General features: G+C 39.2%; 1 protein-coding gene across 1 annotated transcript in view; it reads right to left on the reverse strand.

The window, feature by feature from the left end:
* Positions 1 to 22520, reverse strand: part of ARHGEF7 (Rho guanine nucleotide exchange factor 7) — a 78584-nt gene that overhangs the window by 3258 nt on the left and 52806 nt on the right. The window contains 3 exon segments of the mRNA XM_033147762.1: positions 15131 to 15307; positions 21102 to 21125; positions 21128 to 21190. Of these exon segments, the coding sequence (XP_033003653.1) occupies positions 15131 to 15307; positions 21102 to 21125; positions 21128 to 21190 (264 nt within the window).

Genomic DNA, 22520 nt, shown 5'->3' on the forward strand with positions numbered 1-22520 from the left:
CATTTGAAAGAATATGTTTCTAAAAACTGCAGGATTTGAAATATTGGACATGGGGACATACCATGTCTAGTTCTCTTTTTTGGGAGGGGGGCGTATGCCAATTACTTCCACAGGTGTATTCACACTGGTTTATGTGAGACTGACCAACAAATTGCCACTTATGTTTTTTCCAGCTATGAGCAGATTAGATTAGCACTGTCTAAGAAAACTCTATATAGAGAGCCTAGTAACATAATCAGGCAATAATGATATTTTGCCAGTAACTTATGGTAATCAGGCAATAATGAATTTTCACTAATATAATTGAAATTTCTATAGATACTTGCAAAAACACACTATATGAAAATATATTGGTTGGTTGTGATCGCCCTGACTATATAATACACCTAATAAAAGAGGCATTCTGATAAAATATTTAGGAATTGCAACTGCTTCAATGGAGTAGCCTGGCTCTAAACTTGGTTGGTCATTAGAAGAAAAACTGTAATGATGCTCCACTCTAAGCATAATTCAAAGTATTAGCCTTCACTCTCAAAATCTATTTGACCTGAGTCACATAATATAGAGACTGCTTCTTCTCTTATTTGTCACTATAAAATTTAGGATCAAGGGGGAAAACACATTCTTGATAACATTCTCAGAACTAAACACAAATTAGGAGTAGATACAAAGGGAGAACCATACAAGAGGCGTAGAGGAAATATTTCTGCCACAACAGCTAAAGAAACACACACCACAAAGCCTATATAGAGAATTGTTTTATCACTTGTCTGCACCTAATGTGCAGTTAAAGCCTCCTTACAACCTGACAGGATGATACCAGTTTACCAGGTGGCAAGTTCCCATTTGGCAAATGGTCACTAGTTAAACCGAAACCTATGGTACAGAAATCTTAATAAGCCACTTACACACAGGAGTTGTTCTGAAAATAGGATCAAAACCAGATCTTTTATGCTGCAAAACGTAGGAAAAAGAAGATACAAAACAAGTGTTTTCCGTCTAACTTGCTCGAACTCAAGAACTTTAATAAGTAAAATCAAAGGAAAAGACAAGGTAACATAAAAGTAGATGTTCTTTTACATGCCTAAATAAACAAGGAGTACTTCATCATTACCCAGAACAATTAGGCAGAATAAATATCTTTGACACATCACTGCAACTAATTTTAAAAGAATAAACACCATAAAAACCACGTCATAAAGAAGCAACACTGAATGAATTGTGCTATTCTTTGCATACAACAATGACACATCATTAACTTTTTTAATGCAGTGTAAATCAAGTATTTTTTTTGTTACTGTACTGAAATAAAGGATGCTATTGCAATGACGACACTGAAATTGATGACATGGAAACACTGTTATCCCTTAGTGTATGGTAAGGAATAGCTATTTATTTCCAACATTTTTATCAGTAGCTCCCTGACATAAATTAAAAACCTAAATCCAAACTATCAGTTCAGTCCCTAGGAAATTAGGTATCATTCTAGAATGTATGAGATCTGGAGAACAATTTATTTCAACAAATAATGCTTTGATTTTATGGATGTTACAATAAACGGAGAAGGAAAGGGAACTGAAAGGAATGTAAGCCTTATGGATGGCATCAAAAACGGTTAAGTTACTGTAACTAAATGTTTTTTGATACATGGTAAGACAACTACAGTATTACAGAATGTCATGAACAGATTCTAGCAAACATGACTACATAATAGGCCAGATCCGCTTCTCAACTCTAATTTATTTACATACTAAATAACAATCTAAACACAACCTTCAGCTTGACCTGCTGTCACTTATTTCCCACTTATTTCCAAATAATAATACACACTTAGAAGCACAGTCCTTGTGTCTCAAAACAACTTTGTTAAATGTTTAGGATATTAAAACCATCCAAGACTTGTATCTTCTTAAAAAAAAAAAAAGCAGTTGCATGGCAAGAAAAGCATGGTTTGTAGTGACGGAATGGGCTGAAATGAAGGCACATCAAAGCTCTGTATATGAGAAGGGGAAAACAAGGACACTTCCACACTTTTGATCTACAAGAAACACAAAAAACCCACCAATCATTTCAAAACATTTTAATTAATAAATCTGAAAGGTTTATCTAGAGATCCCACAGACAATTCGTTTAGCAAAGGCTTGGGATGGAAATCTACTGATTGACCTACAGCTCATTTCACAAAATGACCACAACTTTTCAATATTGAAATTAATTTATGCCCATTGAAGTGAATGTTCCTAACTTGTATCTACAAGCCAGGAAGTAGTGAGCAAGTTGTAAATGAGCCCATGTTGTGTTGATTTTCTTCTGTTAATACAAATGCTTTGATTAACCCAACAGAACTTAAGCTCTTCTATTTCCCAGAAGCCAATATAACAAAGCCATCTATGCTGCAAATTTGCATCATACAGAATATACAGAAATGTGTAAACAACCAGCAGGAACACATGCATGTTTAGAATTACATTAAAACAGAAGCAAACTAAAGCTTTATAAACTTTTGCAACAAACAGGTAGACTGTTAATAATGGAAGAAGAGTTTGAAAAACAGTATCCAGCAACATCAAGACCAAGCCGCCCATGTTATAAAATTCTGCACTTATTTTTTTTTTATTTTTTTTACAAATACAAATAGCAGCTGCCGGGGAAGGGAGATTGGAGGGGACATTTAACCCTTTCCTCCCTTGCAGTGGTCCTCATGGAACTTGCTCATTTGAAGCTATTTGCATTGGAGGATATATTCATTTGTGTTAATGGGGGGTTTCATCCCAAAGCAAACAGCAGCTTTAAAAGGGAGTGATTTTTCACTGACAAAATCCTATCATTCCTACTGCAGTTGAAAAGTGTCCCCAGATTCATTGAAAAAAAATCTGGTAACCTTATGATAGAGCCACTGCAAGTGCTGCTTTAAAGTTTCCCCAATGTTGATTTTCAAGTGTGCATTCTACAATAATCATAAGCCAATATCCAATGAGTACTTTGTAAATAAGGAAGTTGAGAGACTTTCCTGTTTTGCCTCCCGCTCCCCAATATTTCCACATCATGGCTTCTGGCTTCCTGCATTACAAAAGCATGTGATTTACTCCTGCAGGCTCTTCATCATTTATAAAATAAGTGAATGTTCTTGTTTAACTTAAATTTAATTGGATTTGTAAATATACTTCACAGTGCTGTGTTACCAAAGTAAGGCATGAATATGTCTAAAATTACAACCACCAGCTGCTCTTTTTCTTTCATCTCTGTAAGAGAAGCTCTATTCCTTATATGGGTATGTTTTGTTCCTTGAAATTAAAAATCAAGTAAATAAATAAAAGAAATTTTTTCCAGGTTGCAATTCTAGAGGTAATCCTGTATGACCTGCATGCATGTACCTGGGACCAAATTCTGAACCATGACAAGTATAAAATTGGAACATATATAAATTAAGCAACATTTGTGCGCACACACAGAAAATGTGTTGCATTATGCTATGATTTTTACATTCTTGCATAATTTGAGTTCGCTTGTAATTAAAAACAGCAAGATCAACGAAGCCCACCCCTTGATTTCAGTGGGACTCAAGCTCAATTTGCAAACTCCTTGTCTTTTAAGTAAGATACTATAAATCTTTTGGTTTGATTTACAAATACCTATAGATGTGCTTTATAAAATGACATGTTCAATGGTCTTTAAAATTGTGGTAAAAATAAAACTAATATCGTATCAAGGTTAAAAACTACTGCAGTTTGCACTAACAATCCCATTACTTAGGAAATACAGAACACAGGACACATACACATGGCAATCATTATTTTATTCACATCTCAACTGGCACTCCAATAAAAAAATCAAATGGGCTTGCTCTGCTGATATACTTTAGATAAATAATACATAAAATCAAGAAATATCTGGTGAAAAGAGAGGGAGAAAAGAATAAGGGATTAACCATGATTAAAGATAAACTTTCTGATTTGTAGATTTAAACCAAACTATGGAACACTGAAAGGTATTATCCATTTGAAGAAGTTCATCTGAAGATATGTCAAAATAAATAATCACAAAAGATGCCTGCACATCAATAGGAAGTCCCAGTCAAACCATTAGAACAGCACACTTCATGACATGATAACTTGGGTGAATTTACTGGGAGACCGACATGGGTAAAGGGTTGAAACCAGAGTTCGACAACCTCCACACCCTGCAGGAGGCTTTTTTAGCATCAGCCAAAGTTCTCTGGACTGGTGTCTAGAACATGTTTACATCCTCAGGGATGTAGCAACACTGCTGTTCCACTCGCCAGGCTTCTGCATGTGAAATGGAACTTCCTCCTCCGCTCCCCTGCGCACCTGCAAAATATGCTGCACAGTGCTGCGAGATTTTGGAGATGCATGGGGAAGGGAGATTAGAAGTGGAACTCCATTCATTCAACGTTGAATACATCCTTCAATCTAGGAGGACAATTGTCTACTTCCAGGCATTCTGACTTGTCTTGAAATAAACTTTAAGGGGCGATCACAGCACTGCTGCAAGAGGTAGCGACAAGAGACCCTAGTAATGGCAATGCTTCCACTTACAAAGTACCTTGTCAATCCATATGCATTACTCAGCTAAATGGACCAACTGTCTGGCTTGGTATAAGGTGTGTTTCTGACAATTCCAGTACTAATGATAATGAAGCAAAGAACAGATAGGAAAGACCACAAGAACATTCCCCAGGCCTCAAGGAGAATAAGTACATGGATTTGTGCACTTTCCCCAGTCAGTATACATAATCTCCAACAGGCCTTTGAGAAAGTTCATATATGACTGAATTTTGTAGGTTCTCTGGCTAATATGCATACTCAACAGACCTTGGGGAATGTGCATATCTCAGCTGAATCTTGTACATTGTCCAACCAACATGCACATTCTCTGGTCAGTATGCATATCATCTAAGAAACATGCACATTCCCCCCCCCCCCGTTTCTTGTTCACAAGTGCAGTCAGCTGCTTCTAGTCCACTGTCAGTACTTACATGGCTCACATCTTACTGATCAGGCAAGTAGCAGAAAGAAAGGGGGGGCAGGAAAATATCAATCTTTTCTGTTGTCCAGCCCCCTTTTCACCTCTCAGCTGTTCACCAGTCAGCTGAGCAGCACAAGGGATTCCAAGGAGAGGGAATGTTTAAACCCGCCATGATTATGATGGAAATTGCCCTCCATATGTCAATTAAACTTAGGAAAAAGCTTAATAGCAGCATGAGGTCAATCATCATGGGAAAGAGCTGGGAGAGAAGAGTGCAAAGTACCTCTGATACAGGTCAGGAAAACAGCAGTCAGGCATAGTCCAAAACCTGCCTGAGGAATGTACAAAATTCAATCAAAATATGCACATTTCCCAAGGCCTATTGGAGGTTAGATATATTGACTGAGAAATGTGTACAATCTCCTCTTCATGAAAGAATTATGTGCACATACTCCATGATGCCTGGTGAATGTGCACAATGGTCAGTTGTTATGCACAATAACCGCTTAACTCACATTCCATTTAACATATATATGAAGTTAGAATTATTTTACCCCAATGTGCATCAATTTACACTTGTCTACATTGGACTGCATATCCCATTTCAATGCCCATTAATTCAGTTTGGAGAAATCCTTTTGGAGCAGCCTGCAATCACTTTTTGTACTTACCACCCTGAACAATTTGGTGTCATCAGCAAACTTCGCCATCTCACTGCTCTCCCCTAACTCCAGGTCATCTACGAACAAGTTAAAAAGCACAGGTCCCAACACCAACCATTGGGAGGTTCCACTTTTTACACCCCTCCATTGTGAGAATCAATTTATCCCTACTCTCCGTTTCCTGTTCTTTAATCAGTTATAGATTCCTAAGAGGATCTGTCTGTTTATCCTGTGACTGCTAACCTTACAGATGTCTTTAGGAATTTTATTAACAACATTTTGATAGTCCAGCTACACAATGTGTACTGGATCACCCCACCCATATGCTTACTGACACTCAAATAACTCTGAAAATTGGTTAGACAGAACTTACCCTTGTGGAAGCCATGCTGGTTCTTCTTCAGCAAGATTTGTTCTTCTAAATGCGTGACAATTATATCTTTAAGACTGTTTTCTACAATAAGAACAAATGCTGAGCTAACTGGCCTATAATTCCCCAGATTTCCATAGGATCTAAAAACTGCTGTTACATTGGCACTTTCCAGTTAGGGACAAGTTACAAATTTTAATTTAAAGATTTTACATTTGAGTTCCTCAAGAACTCTGGGTGGATTCCATCTGGACCGAATGATTTGTTCATTTTTAATTTGTCATTAGGCACAGAACTTAATCTCCTGGCACCACTAATTGCATCAGTCTCCCTTTCTAAGAAAGTTAGTTTAGGAACAGAGATCTTTCCTTCATCTTCCACAATGAAGACAGATTCAAATAATTCAGTTAGCTTCTCTATTTGCTTTTCCTCATTTGGCACATATATGATCGTGCTAGCCCCTTTCCTGCTTCTAATATATCTAAGCATTTATTATTTTATTATTATATTATTATTATTATTATTAGTGGTGGTCTTAATATTTTAGTGATGTGCTCTTCAAATTGTTTTGCATTCCTTATCGTCTGCTTGCATTTCTTTTGCTAAAGTGTATGGTGTGTTTTTTTTACATTTGGAGACTCCATTTTCTGAAGGAAGTTTCCCTTGCCTCTGACAGCTCCAACTTTTTGCACACAGTAAGATATTTTACAAAAATATTTGAAACTCGCCTACACTTCCAAAGTGTTACAATACTTGGTGGCCATTTGGTTAAACGTGCATAGTTGGGAATCAGAAACATTATGAGTATGGGCAAAAACCAAGAGCCGATGAGAGGCTAAACTGGGAGGTCCTGTGTGGAAAGAGTTCGTCCTGTATATGGAACTCAGGAATCTGCAGTGATGGTAGTGAATGGGAATGTATACACTTCCATGAGATTCTGTGAAGGTCAATAAATTGCCCTTTGACTGGCTTCCCCCATTGGAATATGTGGCATTTGACAAGCTTGTTTAAAGTTAAGGTGGCTCTCTAATCTCTTGACAATTATAAGATTAATATCCAAACTCATCTAATACAACAATAACATTATTTTTCAAGGCTTGGTGAAAGTTTTGAATGAATCCTTGCTCCACAAGGACAAATGGCCTGGGATTGTGTGGAGAGCATCCTCCTGTTGGTCTACACTGGATGGAAGAGAACTGTAACTGGAGTTGGCTGTTCCTTCCAATAGTGTTCATGAACTTGTTCTCAAATTGTTTAGTGGTCAAATATTCTTGCTGTAAGGCTTGTAAGGGACACCTGTAATCCAAAAATGGGAAGGGAGGAGCAAGCCATCTAAGTGAGCATGTTAGGTTAGGGGGGGGGAATAAAAGCTGTACATTAATCCCCCTAGAGCTGCACTACAGTGCTGTGGCATAATACTCCAAACACAAAACACACACACCTTCTGAAAACCAGTCCTAGAAACTTAAGATTCCCCCCATAATAATAAATAATAAAAAGAATAAGAATAATGTGTATGAATGATGGGTGGAAATTCCTGTTCCAAACATGCTGAGGAGTTTTCACCTAGTCAATGCTGAAACTTGTGACTACATTTTAACAGCCTGCTTTTCATGTTTCCCTTTCCCAGCCCTATGTCTTAGGGAGGAGGTGGGTGGCGAGATTCGCGAGTAACTTGTGGGGTCAGGGCATTTGGCTTTCTGCTTTCTCTCTATTCTCATGGAGGCCAGTGCTAGTATATCTGACCAACATACAAACCAAATTAAAAACCTCTAGGTGAACACCCACACCCACTATGCTGGGCAGGAGAGGGTGTAGGTCTTATCTATCCTCAGCCCAAAAGTTCATGCTTTTTTCTGCCAAGTGAGCAGCAGTTCTAGGTTGGTGGTGTCCCCATTCCTGCTGGTTACTAGTACCCCAGGGGCTAACCACCTATTTATGGGTAGCCAATGCAGCATCCTGTTCCTAGACTGGTAGTTGTTGAAACATTATCAGCATGATCTTTGCTCCACACTCTTTTTCCCTTCTAAGTACCTTCTAAAGGTGAAAGCTGTGTGCTGGCTCCCTTCCTGATCAGACTCTAAAACTCAAGGAGGGAAGGAGACAATAAAAAAGGAGAGCCGGCAGTCTGTTTAGCCCCACAGCAATGCTAGTGCACCAACATTGTTTACTCAGAATAGACAAAGAACTTGGAAGTCTCCCCCTATCAGAAGAGCCAAGGAGGACTTGAACAGCGCCACCTTCAGAGCAAGTGGGATGAGTAATATGCTCTGGAAATCCCTCCACTACTGAAGGCGAACTATATTTAACCAAGCTGAAGCATATTCCAAGATTTCCCTCCTGTTGTAAATGATTATATAAACTCACCCAGAGTAAAAAATTAATTTTCAGTTTAGTTTGACAATTCTGCTCATTCAGATAGAAGACTGTTGTGTCCTCATCTGAGTAAATGACACATAAACAATAAAACCTTTTAAAATACAAGGATGAGAGAAGTGATTATAAAACAAAACATTTGGGACTACACATAGGAGCTTAAACCAAATCAATAAACAAGGTAGACAAGCTAACAATTGTTCACTTATTCCCGTAAGCTACATAACGCATTATTTACAGTTGTAAAGAAACACACCTTGTACAGGGTTCTATCTTGTCTTTTCATGAAAATGGTCTCAAGAAATGAAAGAGACAACAGGATGAGGAAAGGATAGTATATTTTTATATAGCAGATCACCTGTATTCACTTTTTAAAACAGAATTATGAATTATATACTTAAAACAGCCCCAGCTCAATTTTTTTCATGAAACTCAACAACCTGTAGATTCTTGCAGCACTGAGTAGGAGAAAAAAAAATCTAATCCTACCATTCTGGATCATAGCCTGGCAGCTTAACTGGAAAACACCTGAAGTGTTTTAACTGTGTTTACTTAAGTTAATTGGATTTCCCTAGCGCAATACAAAGCTGATGAAGCATTTGGGTATACTTTTAGAACTAAAACAATATACACAACAGTACTGCTCATATTGAAAGTCTGCTGCTGAATACCTTTAGCCGAAACCTACAAGTGTTGCATTTCAGAGTGAAAATTGACTGGCAAGTGTCACCTTGCAAAATATTAATTAGTTAAGTCAACCATTAACAGCACATTTCATTGGCTTGGATCTTAATTTTCCTTCCCTGAAAGGAACACAGTTCATGGAGCAGGAATTCCCTATCTCCCACTATAGACCCCTACCTGCCCAACCCAATAAATGCTATTGGCAGATGGGGGGCTCTTGGAAATAGTGTGGATCATGATGTGAGGTGCTGCAGAAAAAGGAGTGTGCTGCAGGAAAATCACGGTTGTTTACATTAACAAAAGAAAAACTAGGATTTGAGACCTTGTATTTATGAAGTCAGTTGTTTATGCTTTGCAATATTCAAACTGATAAAATAAAGTACAATTAAATATTTTCCCTTTAAGGCCATTACCATGGATTACTGTTACAATTAAGCTTCATAGTCACTTCTATATAAAATTTCTTTATCTGTGTTTTCAACATTAGGTGTTTACATAACACTTTTCTGCATCTTATCCTTTAGCTCAGGGTTTAGGCAACCTAAGACTGGATGTGGCCCAACTGCCTTCTCAATCTGGCCCGCACACTGTCAGCATGTTTTTACATGAGTAGAATGTGTCCTTTTATTTCAAATGCATCTCTGGGTTATTGTGGGGCATAGGAATTTGTTCATTTTTTTCTTCAAAATATAGTCCAGCCCACCACAGGGTCTGAGGGATGGTGGACTGGCCCACGGCTGAAAAAGGTTGCTGAACCCTGCTTTAGCTGTTGCTCCCACCTTACCACACATCCTATTATTCTTCAGTTTTACACTGTCAATATTTGCATATGGAAATGCAGTGAAAATTTATGTAGCTAAACAAACATGTCAGAAATCGTTTTACCTCACAGACAATGTCCAATATTCTTTATTACCAAGAACGAATGATGAGCATAAAAAACCTCAATGTTTGAGTTCACACGTAATGCTAAACCATGGTTAATATCAACCAAGGTTTATAAACCAAGCCTTATGAGCATAGCTTGTTCATGATTAACAACCAAGGTTAAGATGGTTAAAAAACCAAGGTTAAGATTCTATTGTTTGGACAACAGAAAAATGTGATTTAATAACCATGGCTTAGCATTAATGCTAACCAAGTCAATAAAATATTACAGGGAAGTACTGAAATAAAAATCTGTTAAAACAGCCTTACAGCCTGATCCTATGCATGTTTACTCAGAAGAAAATTTTGCCATCCAAAGAGACTTAATTCCTAAGTAAGTAGATACAAGATTGCAGTCTTAAGAGACACGAAACTCCAATGTTACAAAGTTACAGTATTAGCTCCTGCATTTTTATAAAGGAAGTCAGAGGAAAGTGCACATTGTTTCCCATTTTTGGAGTTTTAAGGAATGACACAGGAATACTTACTTCAGAAAGAGACCTGCTCATAAATCCCTAACTGATATGGATGCTCAGTAGGGAAAAAAAGCAGTCGTGATTAGTTCAGATGAATTGCCAACACAGCAGTAACAATATAAATATTTACATAGCAGGACCTTTCCCAGTATTTTACTTAATTCACACAATGCCAATGTTTAAGAACAACATCACACACATTTACTATTTGAAAATCCAGGTACCTCGGTGAAAATTCTGTGGCTCTCAAGAGCCAGTTGATGGATATATGCTCCATTCAAATCTAATCACTTCTCTTGGGTGCCAGAGCACCGCCACATCAGAAAGTTCCCTCACCTCACCTGGGATGTCACAACTGGATCTGCTGCTGCTATTTATACTATTGATCAGCCTACACAACAGAGCTCCAAATGTGTAAACATATACCCTGAACACTCTGAGACATTTCTCACTAGACTTAATTTTTTCTTTAAGTCGTTTAAGTACGCTCCCTGCCAAATACCAGAGGAGTAACACTACCATATTAAAATGTATTGAATCATGTGTACCCTGATCCAGCAAATAAGATCTGCATACAAAGCTGGTGTTGTGGGTGCACATCCCTTTCCCATCTAATCTAGCAAGACACATTTGATGCAGATGAACACCCACAATCTGAGGTTGCCCGCTGCACACAATGAAACGCAAACTACAGTAGTACCAGAGCCATGTTCTATAAATAGCAAATACGGTAACTGGAAATTTAGAACTTTACAGTGTTGTTATTTTTAGAAAGCTAAAATCCTACATAAAGCAAAATCTGTGTGAAATAATTCATCAGAGCACACAGGTGTTATATATACACACCCAGGCCCTAAATGAAACACTTTTAGTTTAGTGCTTGGCTTCCATATTGCTTGAGTACATCCAAAAGGAATATTTTTAAAAAAGAAATTATAAAAAGCTGCCCTTTCAGAGCACAACAATTTTAATATTAAAGGCATAGGCTAGTAAATGCAAAATTTATTTCAACTGTACATAACAGAAACCTTTTTTTAAAAAAACAAAAAGAAAACACGCAGTTGTTATATGCCACCACAAACAAGAAAATGCAAACTGTACAATACAATGCACATTCAGATAAACATCTATTATATTGTCTTCAAAAGTCAGTAACTTACTAAAGATGGCTTCTCCCATTCACAAATGAATGAACAATATATATATTTGTTCTTTTAAAACATCACTATATACACATTTTATTGTGCTTTGGCATGATTATGCAAAACACACAATTAATAATAGCTTACTGTCACCTTATAGCAATACTTATTGAATGGCAGTATCATTTAAGCTGTGTGAAAGGGACTGACAATGGCTCACACCTAACATTCTAATTCAAATTCTGTACGCCTTCATTTTAATACTAACTGTACACACTTATATTACAGATCGTATAACATTAGGTACATTATTAATATCATTTAAGTTTCACAAAAATAAACACTAAAACTTGGGCTGAATACCACCATTTTAAACACTGGATTATTATTATTATTATATTATTATTATTATTATTATTATTATTATTATTATGTTTTAATGCTGGTTGCATTAACACTTCTGATCCATTCACAAAAGCAGCAGTCTGCCACAGTGAGAACACTGATAAGGACCTTTTAATGGCATGGTTAAACCAAAGAAAATTACCGTAACAAGATTCCATTGTTTCTGATGGTTCGCAGCTCTTGTAATAATTAATGGTGGCAATTTTTTCAGAGCTTTGGATATTCAAAATTAGTTAACACAATTCTGATAAGGGGGGGGGGGAGTTCCAAGGAACCATGGTATACCATATCCATAATACATTATCTTGAGAGCAACAGAATCAATTAAAAAGCTTTCAGCCACTGTAAGAAACATCTATTGTCTAAAGCCAGAACACGATTGCTTAAATTTATGCCTTCAGTGTCGTCTGTTTTGTTTTGCTTTGTTTTTAAACTGAGAATTCTCAGGGTCAAATCAGGCTTTATGCAGCAACATGTTTGAACAGTTTCCTGGTTTCCATTTTTTGTTTTTTTGTTTTTACGAGAGGCAACAGAGGGCCTGGCCGTTTTGACTCAAGCTGCCTCCTTCCAGCTGCTTCTGCACTTGAAGTATATGTGCATGAGTACCGTATATATTTTCCCCAAGGAAGAAAAGCATTCCAGCAGGGGGCACATTTTGAAAAGAAAGATGTTCTGAATGTAGTGTGCTAAGAAAAGCCACCTCTGCCGTTTCTGTACTCAAAACTTGAGCCTAATCCTATAAACCACTGGAACTGCAGCATAAGCCTCCTGTTGCTGCCACAGGGGCGCAGCGGGAGCTAGAAAGTGACTCAAAACCCAGTAAAACAGCAGCTAACAGCTCTGTAGATTGGTCTCCCTGGCTCATCCCTCTGGGCCACTGCTATGCTGCATACGGTTCCTCATGTTACTCTCTGCAGCCTTAGGGATGTGCAAAGGTAGAGAACTACAATGAAATGCTGGTATTAAGTCAAGGCTGCAGCAGCAGGTAGCTTAATGCTTAAGTGGGGCCAGACTGCAAGCAGTCTCTCGCCTTCCATGCCATTTGACCTGAAGCAAACCTCTCTCCCTCTCTCTCTCCTCCAGCCAAACTGGACCTTCAGCTGGCAGCTGAATTAGGTGCAGCTGAAACAGGTCCATGCTATTTCATTGCTAACAATCCTCTCTTGAGTGTTTCATTTTGGGACATATGTTCATAAATTGCTTAAAGTTAAGCGCAAGTACTTTTACATCTAATGGGTCAGTTTGTTTGTTCCTTAGGTCCTTTGTATCCCGTTCAGTCATTAAGCAGTGGAAACTAAAGATTACCTGCAGATGTTTGTTGTCATCTGAGGAGTCATAATCATTTATGATTAAGTTTCTAGAAAGCAGCAATGGAACAATGCTTTGTTTAATTATTCAAACAATGACGTTAGGACAGTGGGGACAGTAGTTTCAGCATCCTAGGGAGAAAGAAGTTGCCAGTTTCTAATAGCAATTCTGATTCTTTGTTGTTTTATTTTAGATTACCTTTTCTAGTAATTTTATCTGCAGAACAGAGCTCCCCAAAAAGTATATTGGTTTCCTATAATACAAAAGTATCTCAAAGTATTCAATGGTACTATCAGTGCTATTTTTTAGAAAAGAGGTGCCGGAACTCACCATGAGCACCTCTCTTATAACGGCAATGGCCCCCACATGAGAGGTGCCGTGACTGATTCTTGTGAGTTCTGGCTGGAAAAAAAGCCCTGGGTACTATTAATCCAAATGAAAAGTGTGCTTATACAGTCATACCTCGGAATCTGTTCCAGAAGTCCGTTTGACTTCCAAAACGTTCGGAAACCAAGGCACGGCTTCCGATTGGCTGCAGGAAGCTCCTGCAGCCAATCGGCAGCCACGTCAGACATTTGGGTTCCAAAGAATGCTCACAAACCGGAACACTCACTTCTGGGTTTGCTGTGTTCAGGAGCCAAAATGTACAAGTCGCAGGGCATTCAACTTCCGAGGTACTACTGTAGTTACATGCAATTGCAGACATAAGCAAGATCTGGAGAGCTGAATGAACTTCAAAAAGTCAACAGGGAGAGACATGGCACTTCCAAAAACTGGACATTTTTAAAAAGGGATCTTAGCAAGTGTTTTTATCATCAAATAAAATTTAGGAATTCCTTCCTACCGCAGAAATTAATGATTTACTGTTGTACATGTATTGGTTAACATTGCCTTACAACTTATCAGCCACAGGCCAGAGAGCTTTTTAGACACAGGAGCTTACAAATCCTTCAGCGTGCTGACATTCTTTTTGTCACACCAGGCAGCTGTGCTGAAAACTGCTTTGAAATTCCCTTAAGTATCAAACATGGTCTGCTGTGAGGAAGGAAGGGTCTGCTGTTAAAGGAAACACATCCAAATCCCTGATGGATGTGCGGAGCTAGCTGCAGAACTCTCTGACTTGTAGGCATAAAGTGGCAGTGAATTTCACCTTGCCATAGTTATTGGAACAGTATTTACAATCGTGAACCATCCCATGCTTGCTCCACTTTTATAAATGTATATGTGGTTCTCCCAGCTTTTCAGGACTGTAGGCAGGATAGTAACACACTTGGCTTGCTCTTCGAAAACGAATACACAGAGTTAACTGCATATAACTCTGGGATTTTCCTTGTACATTTATGCAGTTGTTGTGTTTGGTTTGCCCTCCTTTATTGTTAATACACACCAACCTAAACACTGTAAGGCTAAAAGGATTTCCATACAGATGGCACACAAGTGTTGCTTCACAGAATACGAGCCATGTGCTGTAAAAATGGGGCTGGGAATGGGGCTAAGGAAATAAATGTTATGGCTACACCGAAACTTAAAACTAGACCATTCATAGCTACATATCAATGCTCCCAATCTTTATATAAAAAAGAGATCCTATTAGTGTAACCCAACAAGGTGTGACTGAAGTATCAGAAATTGGTTTCCCCCCCCCCACAAGGTTGTTAAAATATCACATTAAAAGAGACAAGGAACTGCAAGAAAACATCTAAGAAAAGCAGGCTGTGATACAACAAGCATTTGTTAAGAAAAGCTCAGAAGTGCATTAGTTCTGGTGAGAGATATATGAGCAACAGCTCTTACGAGATGTAGACCCCATTCTGTAACTATGGGCTGTCCATATACTGTCATAGTCAGAGTCTTCAGAGAGGTCGGAAGGCTCCAAACGAGAAAGGCTACTGCGACGACCCAAGGAGTCTAGACTTGATTGGTCATCATCAGCCAAGACGTGATTATGCATCAGGTCAGTGCCTTGCCATGCTAAGGATGTATGGGGTGAAATGAAATGGTGGATGTAGACAGGCAAAGGTGGGATGAGGAGGAGAACATACAGGATAAGCCACAACCAAAACACATGAAAACAAAGCAAAAGGTGACGGGAAGAAAAGGAAAAGAGAAAATATTGTTTAAAAAGGCACCAAATCTTGCTGTCCTTATTTTGGCTGGGTTTTATGTACAAATTATATTTATTACGTACATTTTTGAAAAAGAAAAGACATTTGTCACAATAAGAATCTGAATTTGTTTTGGTTGGCTTGGATACAGACTTGAGATTTTTCTAGAGGACACCCATTTAAATCCATGGGACTTAAGAGTAAGTTCCAGTGATTTCAATGGACCTACTCCAAGCATGACTGGCAGCACAATCCTATGTGTGTCTTCCCAGAAGTAAGTTTACAGGACTTACTCCCAGGTAAAGGTGTACAAGATTGCATCAAAGTCTGGGTCCAACCCACAGTCACATTTAGAAGGTGCTTCTCCTTGCATATTCATTTTAATGCTATTAGGACCAATTACTCTGGTTAAAATGGGGTATTTAAAAATGAAGTAAGTGGAAGCACAGACTAATGGATCAAAAGAGCAGTCTCTATTTATTTTTTTTAATGAAAAAATTCTTGCGGCTCTGCTGTTTTGCATTTCCAGAAGAAATGTCTTCTGAAAAGTGCTATAGAGCCAATCTAAATGTAACCAAATCAGACATATTTTTTAAATAAAAAAAGTTTAAAGTATTCTGGATTTAAGTGGAGTTCAGCTGTCACTCATCTAAGTCTATGTGCCCACTTTATTATTTCAGCAATATTGTCCTTCATGAGAGGGCCTTGGTTAGGCCTGGGTAATGTACTGACTGATACATCACCCAGGACTGGTTTGAGGACCAGAGTGCAATGGCGTCTTCACCCCGTGGTATATCACAGATGAGGCTTGCCTGTGCCTGACTCCGCCACCGTCAGCACCTGGAAGAAGGAACTAGCTGCATCGACTCCAACCCCACAAGTCTGAGGGAGCTGAGGCACCACCGCTCCCTCGCGGAACCAGGGCCGAGGCAGCTTGTTCCTCCCTCTGCTTTTCAACATCATGAAAAGTATCACTGTATTGTGATGTTTGGCTGGTGATCTCATGATGTTGAAAAGCTGACAACGCCCAGCCCTTGTCTCCCATGGATAACTACTTTTTTGGGGGCGGGGGGGGTTGAAATTACTAAGCAGGAGCTGTCAGCGCTCTACCATCCCACACAAAGACTTTTCTCCACAGGAACTATGCCATTTCTCCACAGGAACTATTCCAAACCATGCCCGTGGAAGGAAAAACTTGGCCCCAGAAGATTTAGCTTGAAAAATAAAGGAGAATCTTAAAGTGATGCAAAACTGGATTCTCAAGATGGAGAAACAGAAGGCTCACTACCTGTACAGACACCTAACATAGCAAGTATTGGATCAGTCTAATCCAGGGAAAGAAAACCCATGTAGGAGATAAGGCGCAATTCACATGTGCAATCTCTGTGTTTGGTACCCTCTGGAAATAATTAGGTACAGCCATGCCCAGCTGCTTGCATGAGCAACATTTTGTACAGCTGCAGCCATTTCAGCAGCGCCAACACATCCGCACACCCCACCTCAGAGAAGGTTGGTAGCAGCTTAGTCAAAATAGCCACGGTAATATGGGTTGATGTGTTAGGCAAACATAACGCCAGAGCTGCTGCTGTGGCGCTGACCTTTCCATCATCAGCCATGCCGCAGACTGGACATGTGGAGAGGGCCCCCCACCAAATCTGTTGCTCCCACAGATTCTCCATTTGCTTCAATAGAGGGAACAAAACTGTACACACAGAAGCACCGTGTGCACATTGTGCCACACATGGATTTCCCTACTAGGGCAAGTGATCGCAGACCATTCACAGACATTAAAAGTAAACTAACCCAGGGCTTAAAATGGGAGCTGGGCTCCACCTGCTGTTCTTCTCACTTATTTTCAACAATACTTAAGGACCTTTTCACATGATCAGTGAATGGAGTCATGCCCTTATCAGTGGCATTTTAGGATGTGGGCAATGTTTCTCTAAGTCGCTATTCAATTAATATTCAAAATTTTGCCTACATCTGCAAAGGCTGGGTGGCCATTTGTCATGTATGATTTCGTTGAGATTCCTGCATTGCAAGGGGTTGGACTAAATGCCCCTTGGGGTCCCTTTTAAATGCTACAATTCTATGATTCTATATAATAAAGGAGGCAGATAGCCTTGCCACATGGAAGAGAGAAGCTGAAAATTATTGACACTAATATCTGGTGCTCCGGCATCAAGAACTGTGCAGTGGGGTGGGTGTGAGCGGGTGGCCATTGTCTTTTTTTGCTGGGAGAGGAAGATGAGGAAACAACTTTTTAAAACACAAATATGCTAGATAAGCACTCCTATGGTGAACATCCACAGCAAAAGAGTATGAAAACTGAATACCGGTAAATGTTTTCAATCTCTCTCTCTTAAGGGATTAAAGAATGATGCAGGCACTAACTAGAGGAGAATAATATTCAGTAGGAACGTTAGTGACGAGCATGATAATAGTCTCTAAATGTAATAAAATAAATCCTGGGACCTGTGATGCCTATGCAAAAAATTCCACTTGGCAATTGTAATAGATCTCCACAGGAAAGGACTGTTTTTTTTTTTTGCAGTCTCCCCTCAAAAGTAATATACCTCCTTCCAGAAGATGTGTGAACTATACTCAAAAGAAGAAGCAAATACGCATTTGCTGCACAAGAGAAATGCTTTTATTGCCCCGAAAGCAGCATAGAGCACACAGAGTTAAAGACCTGGTTTAACTAGAAGGAGAAGAGGGGCGGAGGCAGAAACCCTGATGGCCAGACATTTTCCTTTTCATGCCCATCTCCCAAAAACCTTTCATAAAACATGGGCTGTGCTTTTCCACTGGAGAGAAAAGGCTTCTGTCCTACCTCTGATGCCACAGATTTCCAGGGCAATGCGGTTCCCTTATCCCCTAGCCATACTTAATGTGCATTTCCAGAAGCAGCACCTCCAAAATGAGAGATGGACAGTGCTACTAAGAGAATTGCAGACCTGCAATATGAGGAACAGTCAGGATGTGAACACAGAGGTGAGGACAGACTGGAGACAAAGAAATGGTGTTGTGCTAAAGGGGCCTATTTAGCTATTGCATGTCCTCTCGAGTCTGATGCAGGCACACACATTTCCCAGTCTCCTAAACCACACGCAAGAGACTGAGAAGCATTACATCTATATTGGCCTCATTCCTAAAGCACAAGGCCAAATCCTGTTCCTTTTGCCAATTCCTGTTAAATTACAAATGGGCAGATAATTTTTAAAAACAAAAACAAATATAATTTTAACAATATCAGCAGCCTTGAAAAAAGAAGCCGTGCATCTAATAGCTATTACCTTTATTTTCATTGCAGATAAATGCAAATAAAAGCTGCAGATTTTTTGATGTATGCAATGAAATTTATTGCACTATGTATATTTACAAAATATACATAGAAAGGGAAAACGGCAAAAAGCAAAATACATTTTGTACCAGCTGTGCGCTTCTGTAAGCACACTGTGGCATGAACTAAAAAAAAGTATGTTTCACAAAACACTTTTTTTCACTTTGTGTTTTTTTCTTATAGAAATAATGACAAACACCAACTGAGCACAGTTGTGCCATTCAAAACATCAGCAATTTATCTGATCCCACCCTAGTGCAATCGCCCATAGAAACGTAATAGCTGCCACTTCAAAACAATTGTAGGACTAGAATAAAGTCTGATTTTAGAAAAGAATGATTAAAACAGCCTAAACATAACAGCACAAAGACATAACACAGCACCAATGATTTGATACCGTGGCTTACAAACATTACAAACCTTTTCATAAAGGTTCTAGCCAGAAAATCTAAATATGAAAAGACTAAAAAGTAGTCCTACAATAAATTCCTAAGAATTAAATAGGTCAAATTTCAATTATTGGTGGACATGTATGACCTCTGATTAATGATCCAAAGCAGCAAGTAGCATGCGTCTTAGCTCCCAGTCTAGTAAGACTGGCACTGGCATTAGATATTCTCAACAATACATGTTGCTGAAAACCTGATTAAATGTAAGGCTAATAAGTTTTAATAGACAAAACCCGAACCAATGTCTACATTGATTTCTGCCAATAGCAAACTATTTGATGAATTTGGAACATGAAAAATATAGGTTGTAACTAGTTTTACAGACTAATGGCAAAACTGTGCAAACTGGAATAAACCAAAGAGTATTTTATTCCCTTATGTAGATGTGATACATGCTGGCAGATTCTCCTGATAGGTGCAATGCTTTACTTACAATAGAGGATCTCCACCATTGCAGCCTTGTTTAAGATTAAATAACCTGGGTCCTCAAGACACAGTGTAAGTTGGATATATATCTGAGTAATTGAAAACAGCAGCTTTGCTCAACATACAGGTATTTACAAAAATACATATATATTTTTCTGGAATAAAGGGGAATTATTGATATCTGTAACAAAAAAAAATTTAAACTGCTATTAGTTGTTTATGTCCCATTACCTTTTTTAAAAAGTAAAACTAAATGTCTCTTAAATGCCTTTGAAAAAATGCGCATCTCGCTGAATATGATGCCCTATATCAACACTTAACCATTCTTAAAAAGAAAATGTTTGACTTAGGATACTGAAGACCACCTGTTCTTAGACACAAGTTTTATGTACAATTAATAGTTTTCTAAGACTTGCTGCATCAATAAATGAACATTTAGGATGGGCTTCAGCATCATCTGTGCTAACATACAAAACCACGACAATCTACCAAGTTTGTAAGAATATTATTCCAGAAGTGGAAAGGTTAGAGTAGGGCTGAAATGCTTATGCCAGCAGTGTCCAAACTGTACCATGAGAGATTGTGCCTTGCATGCACTACTTTATACCTCTCAGAGAACACAGTCCTTAGACAACTTATATATCTTCTTTCTCCATTATCTGGGGAGTGACATCATCCCAACAGAGGAAGTAAGGATGTACAGTAAAATGCCTATCACAACCCGCGTTGGAGCGGAAAGGCACTATCTCTGAACCTTGGCTGATTAGACAACGGAAATGGCAGAAGGCTATTAAATGGGTTGCCTCTGCAAAGTTGAAAGAAGGATCTCTATTCCCTATTCTAAGAGCTGACCGAGAAAATGCACATTTATCTTTCTGAGCGTCACTTGAAGTGTGCCTCCAATTTGAACCACACCTTAGCTATCAAACATTTAGAAAATACTGGTTTAGAATCAGAATGGTAGATTACAGTCCTCTTATTCTAGAATAGCCCTGTGGCATTTCCAGTGACTTCAGTTGGTTAAGTCTAAAACAAATGAGTGCATGGACTACAAGTATTGGCACAAATATCCAAAACGAAAATGTTAGTATGCATAATTCGAGAAATCCAGTAAGAAAACATGGCAGTCACTGCTCTGTTCACAGGCCTGACCCTTACAGTGCTTCTCCGATGGCTGAATCTTGGAATTGTCCCAAGTGTGGGGTGCAAACGATCACAAAATGTCACCTGCCAAACTTGCGCCACTACGCAGAACAAGCTGTGTTTACATCATTGCAAATATTTACCTGTGCTATTCTTAGCACATTTATCTGATAATCACTTGACATGCCACTTGTCAGCCAAAAGAAGAAGAAGGAGAAGAGCTGGAGTCAACACTAAAGATACTGCTTACTGAATGAGTAGGACAGTTGTAATGTTATTTATGTTTTTCTAAAACTTACTTGAATTTAATGTTTGGCGCGTTTGGCACTTGTGCAGTAAGCTTCAATGACTTTTAGAATCTGAGCATCTTCTTCTAATGCAGCAGTACCTGCAGAAAATAAAAAGGTGTTGGTCAATTCAAGACAATATTAACAGATACAACAGCTGGCACACCAACCCCATACACATACCTCTGAAAGCATCAACTGTCCTATGTCACATGGCCATGGCATCCTAACTTCCTGGGTATTGACCTGCTGCATGAGCACCTATCTCCACTAATCCTGTATACCCCTAGGTGATTCTCCATCCAACCTTTTACAGTGGTTGACTTCGCACAATGTTGCTAGTATGGTGCTGCTAGTCCCTACCACTTTCCCAGCATGGTATCATTCAACATAACAAAATATGTGAAATGTTAATTTCTTGCTGAGATAATGACCACATCCCCACATCAAATGGGGGGGGGGCTTTTGCGTGGTCAGACGCAGCCCCCCCCCCCCCCGATCCCAAGCGGCTCCCGGCAGTACAGCCAGGATTCACTACTCCCCCCCCCCAGCTGGACACCTGAAGGTAGTGGCCTACCTCTGCCAGTTACCCAATCCCAGCTGGGGAGGCGTTGCCAGGAGAGAGTTGGCCAGGTAAGGGGAGGGATCGACCTGCCCACACAGTAGTGGGCAGAACTTTCCTGGGAGTTCTCAGTCAGGTTCCCGTTAAAGGGGTTGTTTTGAGGGGAGGCATTGGCCATACACCAATAGGTTGTCATTGCTCTCCCCTGCGATGGCGGCGAAATGGGGGGCGGGCTCTCTGCTTGAACAGACGTTCTCCAGAGCCAGCCCAATCCCCACACATTCTGGATAACCCTGATGTTCCCCAGATCCCCAGCTGGGGACTGGGAGGGATAAACGCCCAATGCCTAAACCAAGGTCTCCCAACACCTGAAGATTTAATACAGTTGTAGCTAAATTTTAATCCCACAACACGTTGTATTGAGTCATTATTCCACTCGGGTGTCACCCGGTGTTGGGGGGTCTCCGCCTGTCTGCACAATGTAAAGAAGTTTGCCTATCACATGGCAGTCCTGTTAGCAACAAAAAACTGTGGAATGGTGACTGCTGCCTTGGTTTTCAGAACGTTAAGCTGTATCCAAATGAGTCATGCTCAAGAGCAGATTCAATGGACTTTTAAGTTAGTCAGGACTAATTCAAGTCTGCTGATTTTAATGGGCCTAGCTCTGAATGTGATTTAGATGTGTACAGCTCATTATACCTGTATTTATGAAAGGAAGTAAGAGCAAATCATATAACCACTGACCTTGTACGTTTAAGCTGAACAAAATAGATTTTGAGCCTAGGGTGGGCAGAAGGTATTGGTATCTAATGGTAGATCCAAGTGGTTCGCAGTAAATCAGCAAAGATTCCGATTCCCAGTTGTTTAAC

Source organism: Lacerta agilis, chromosome 4 (assembly GCF_009819535.1).
Source record: "Lacerta agilis isolate rLacAgi1 chromosome 4, rLacAgi1.pri, whole genome shotgun sequence".
In the NCBI taxonomy this organism is placed as follows: domain Eukaryota; kingdom Metazoa; phylum Chordata; class Lepidosauria; order Squamata; family Lacertidae; genus Lacerta; species Lacerta agilis.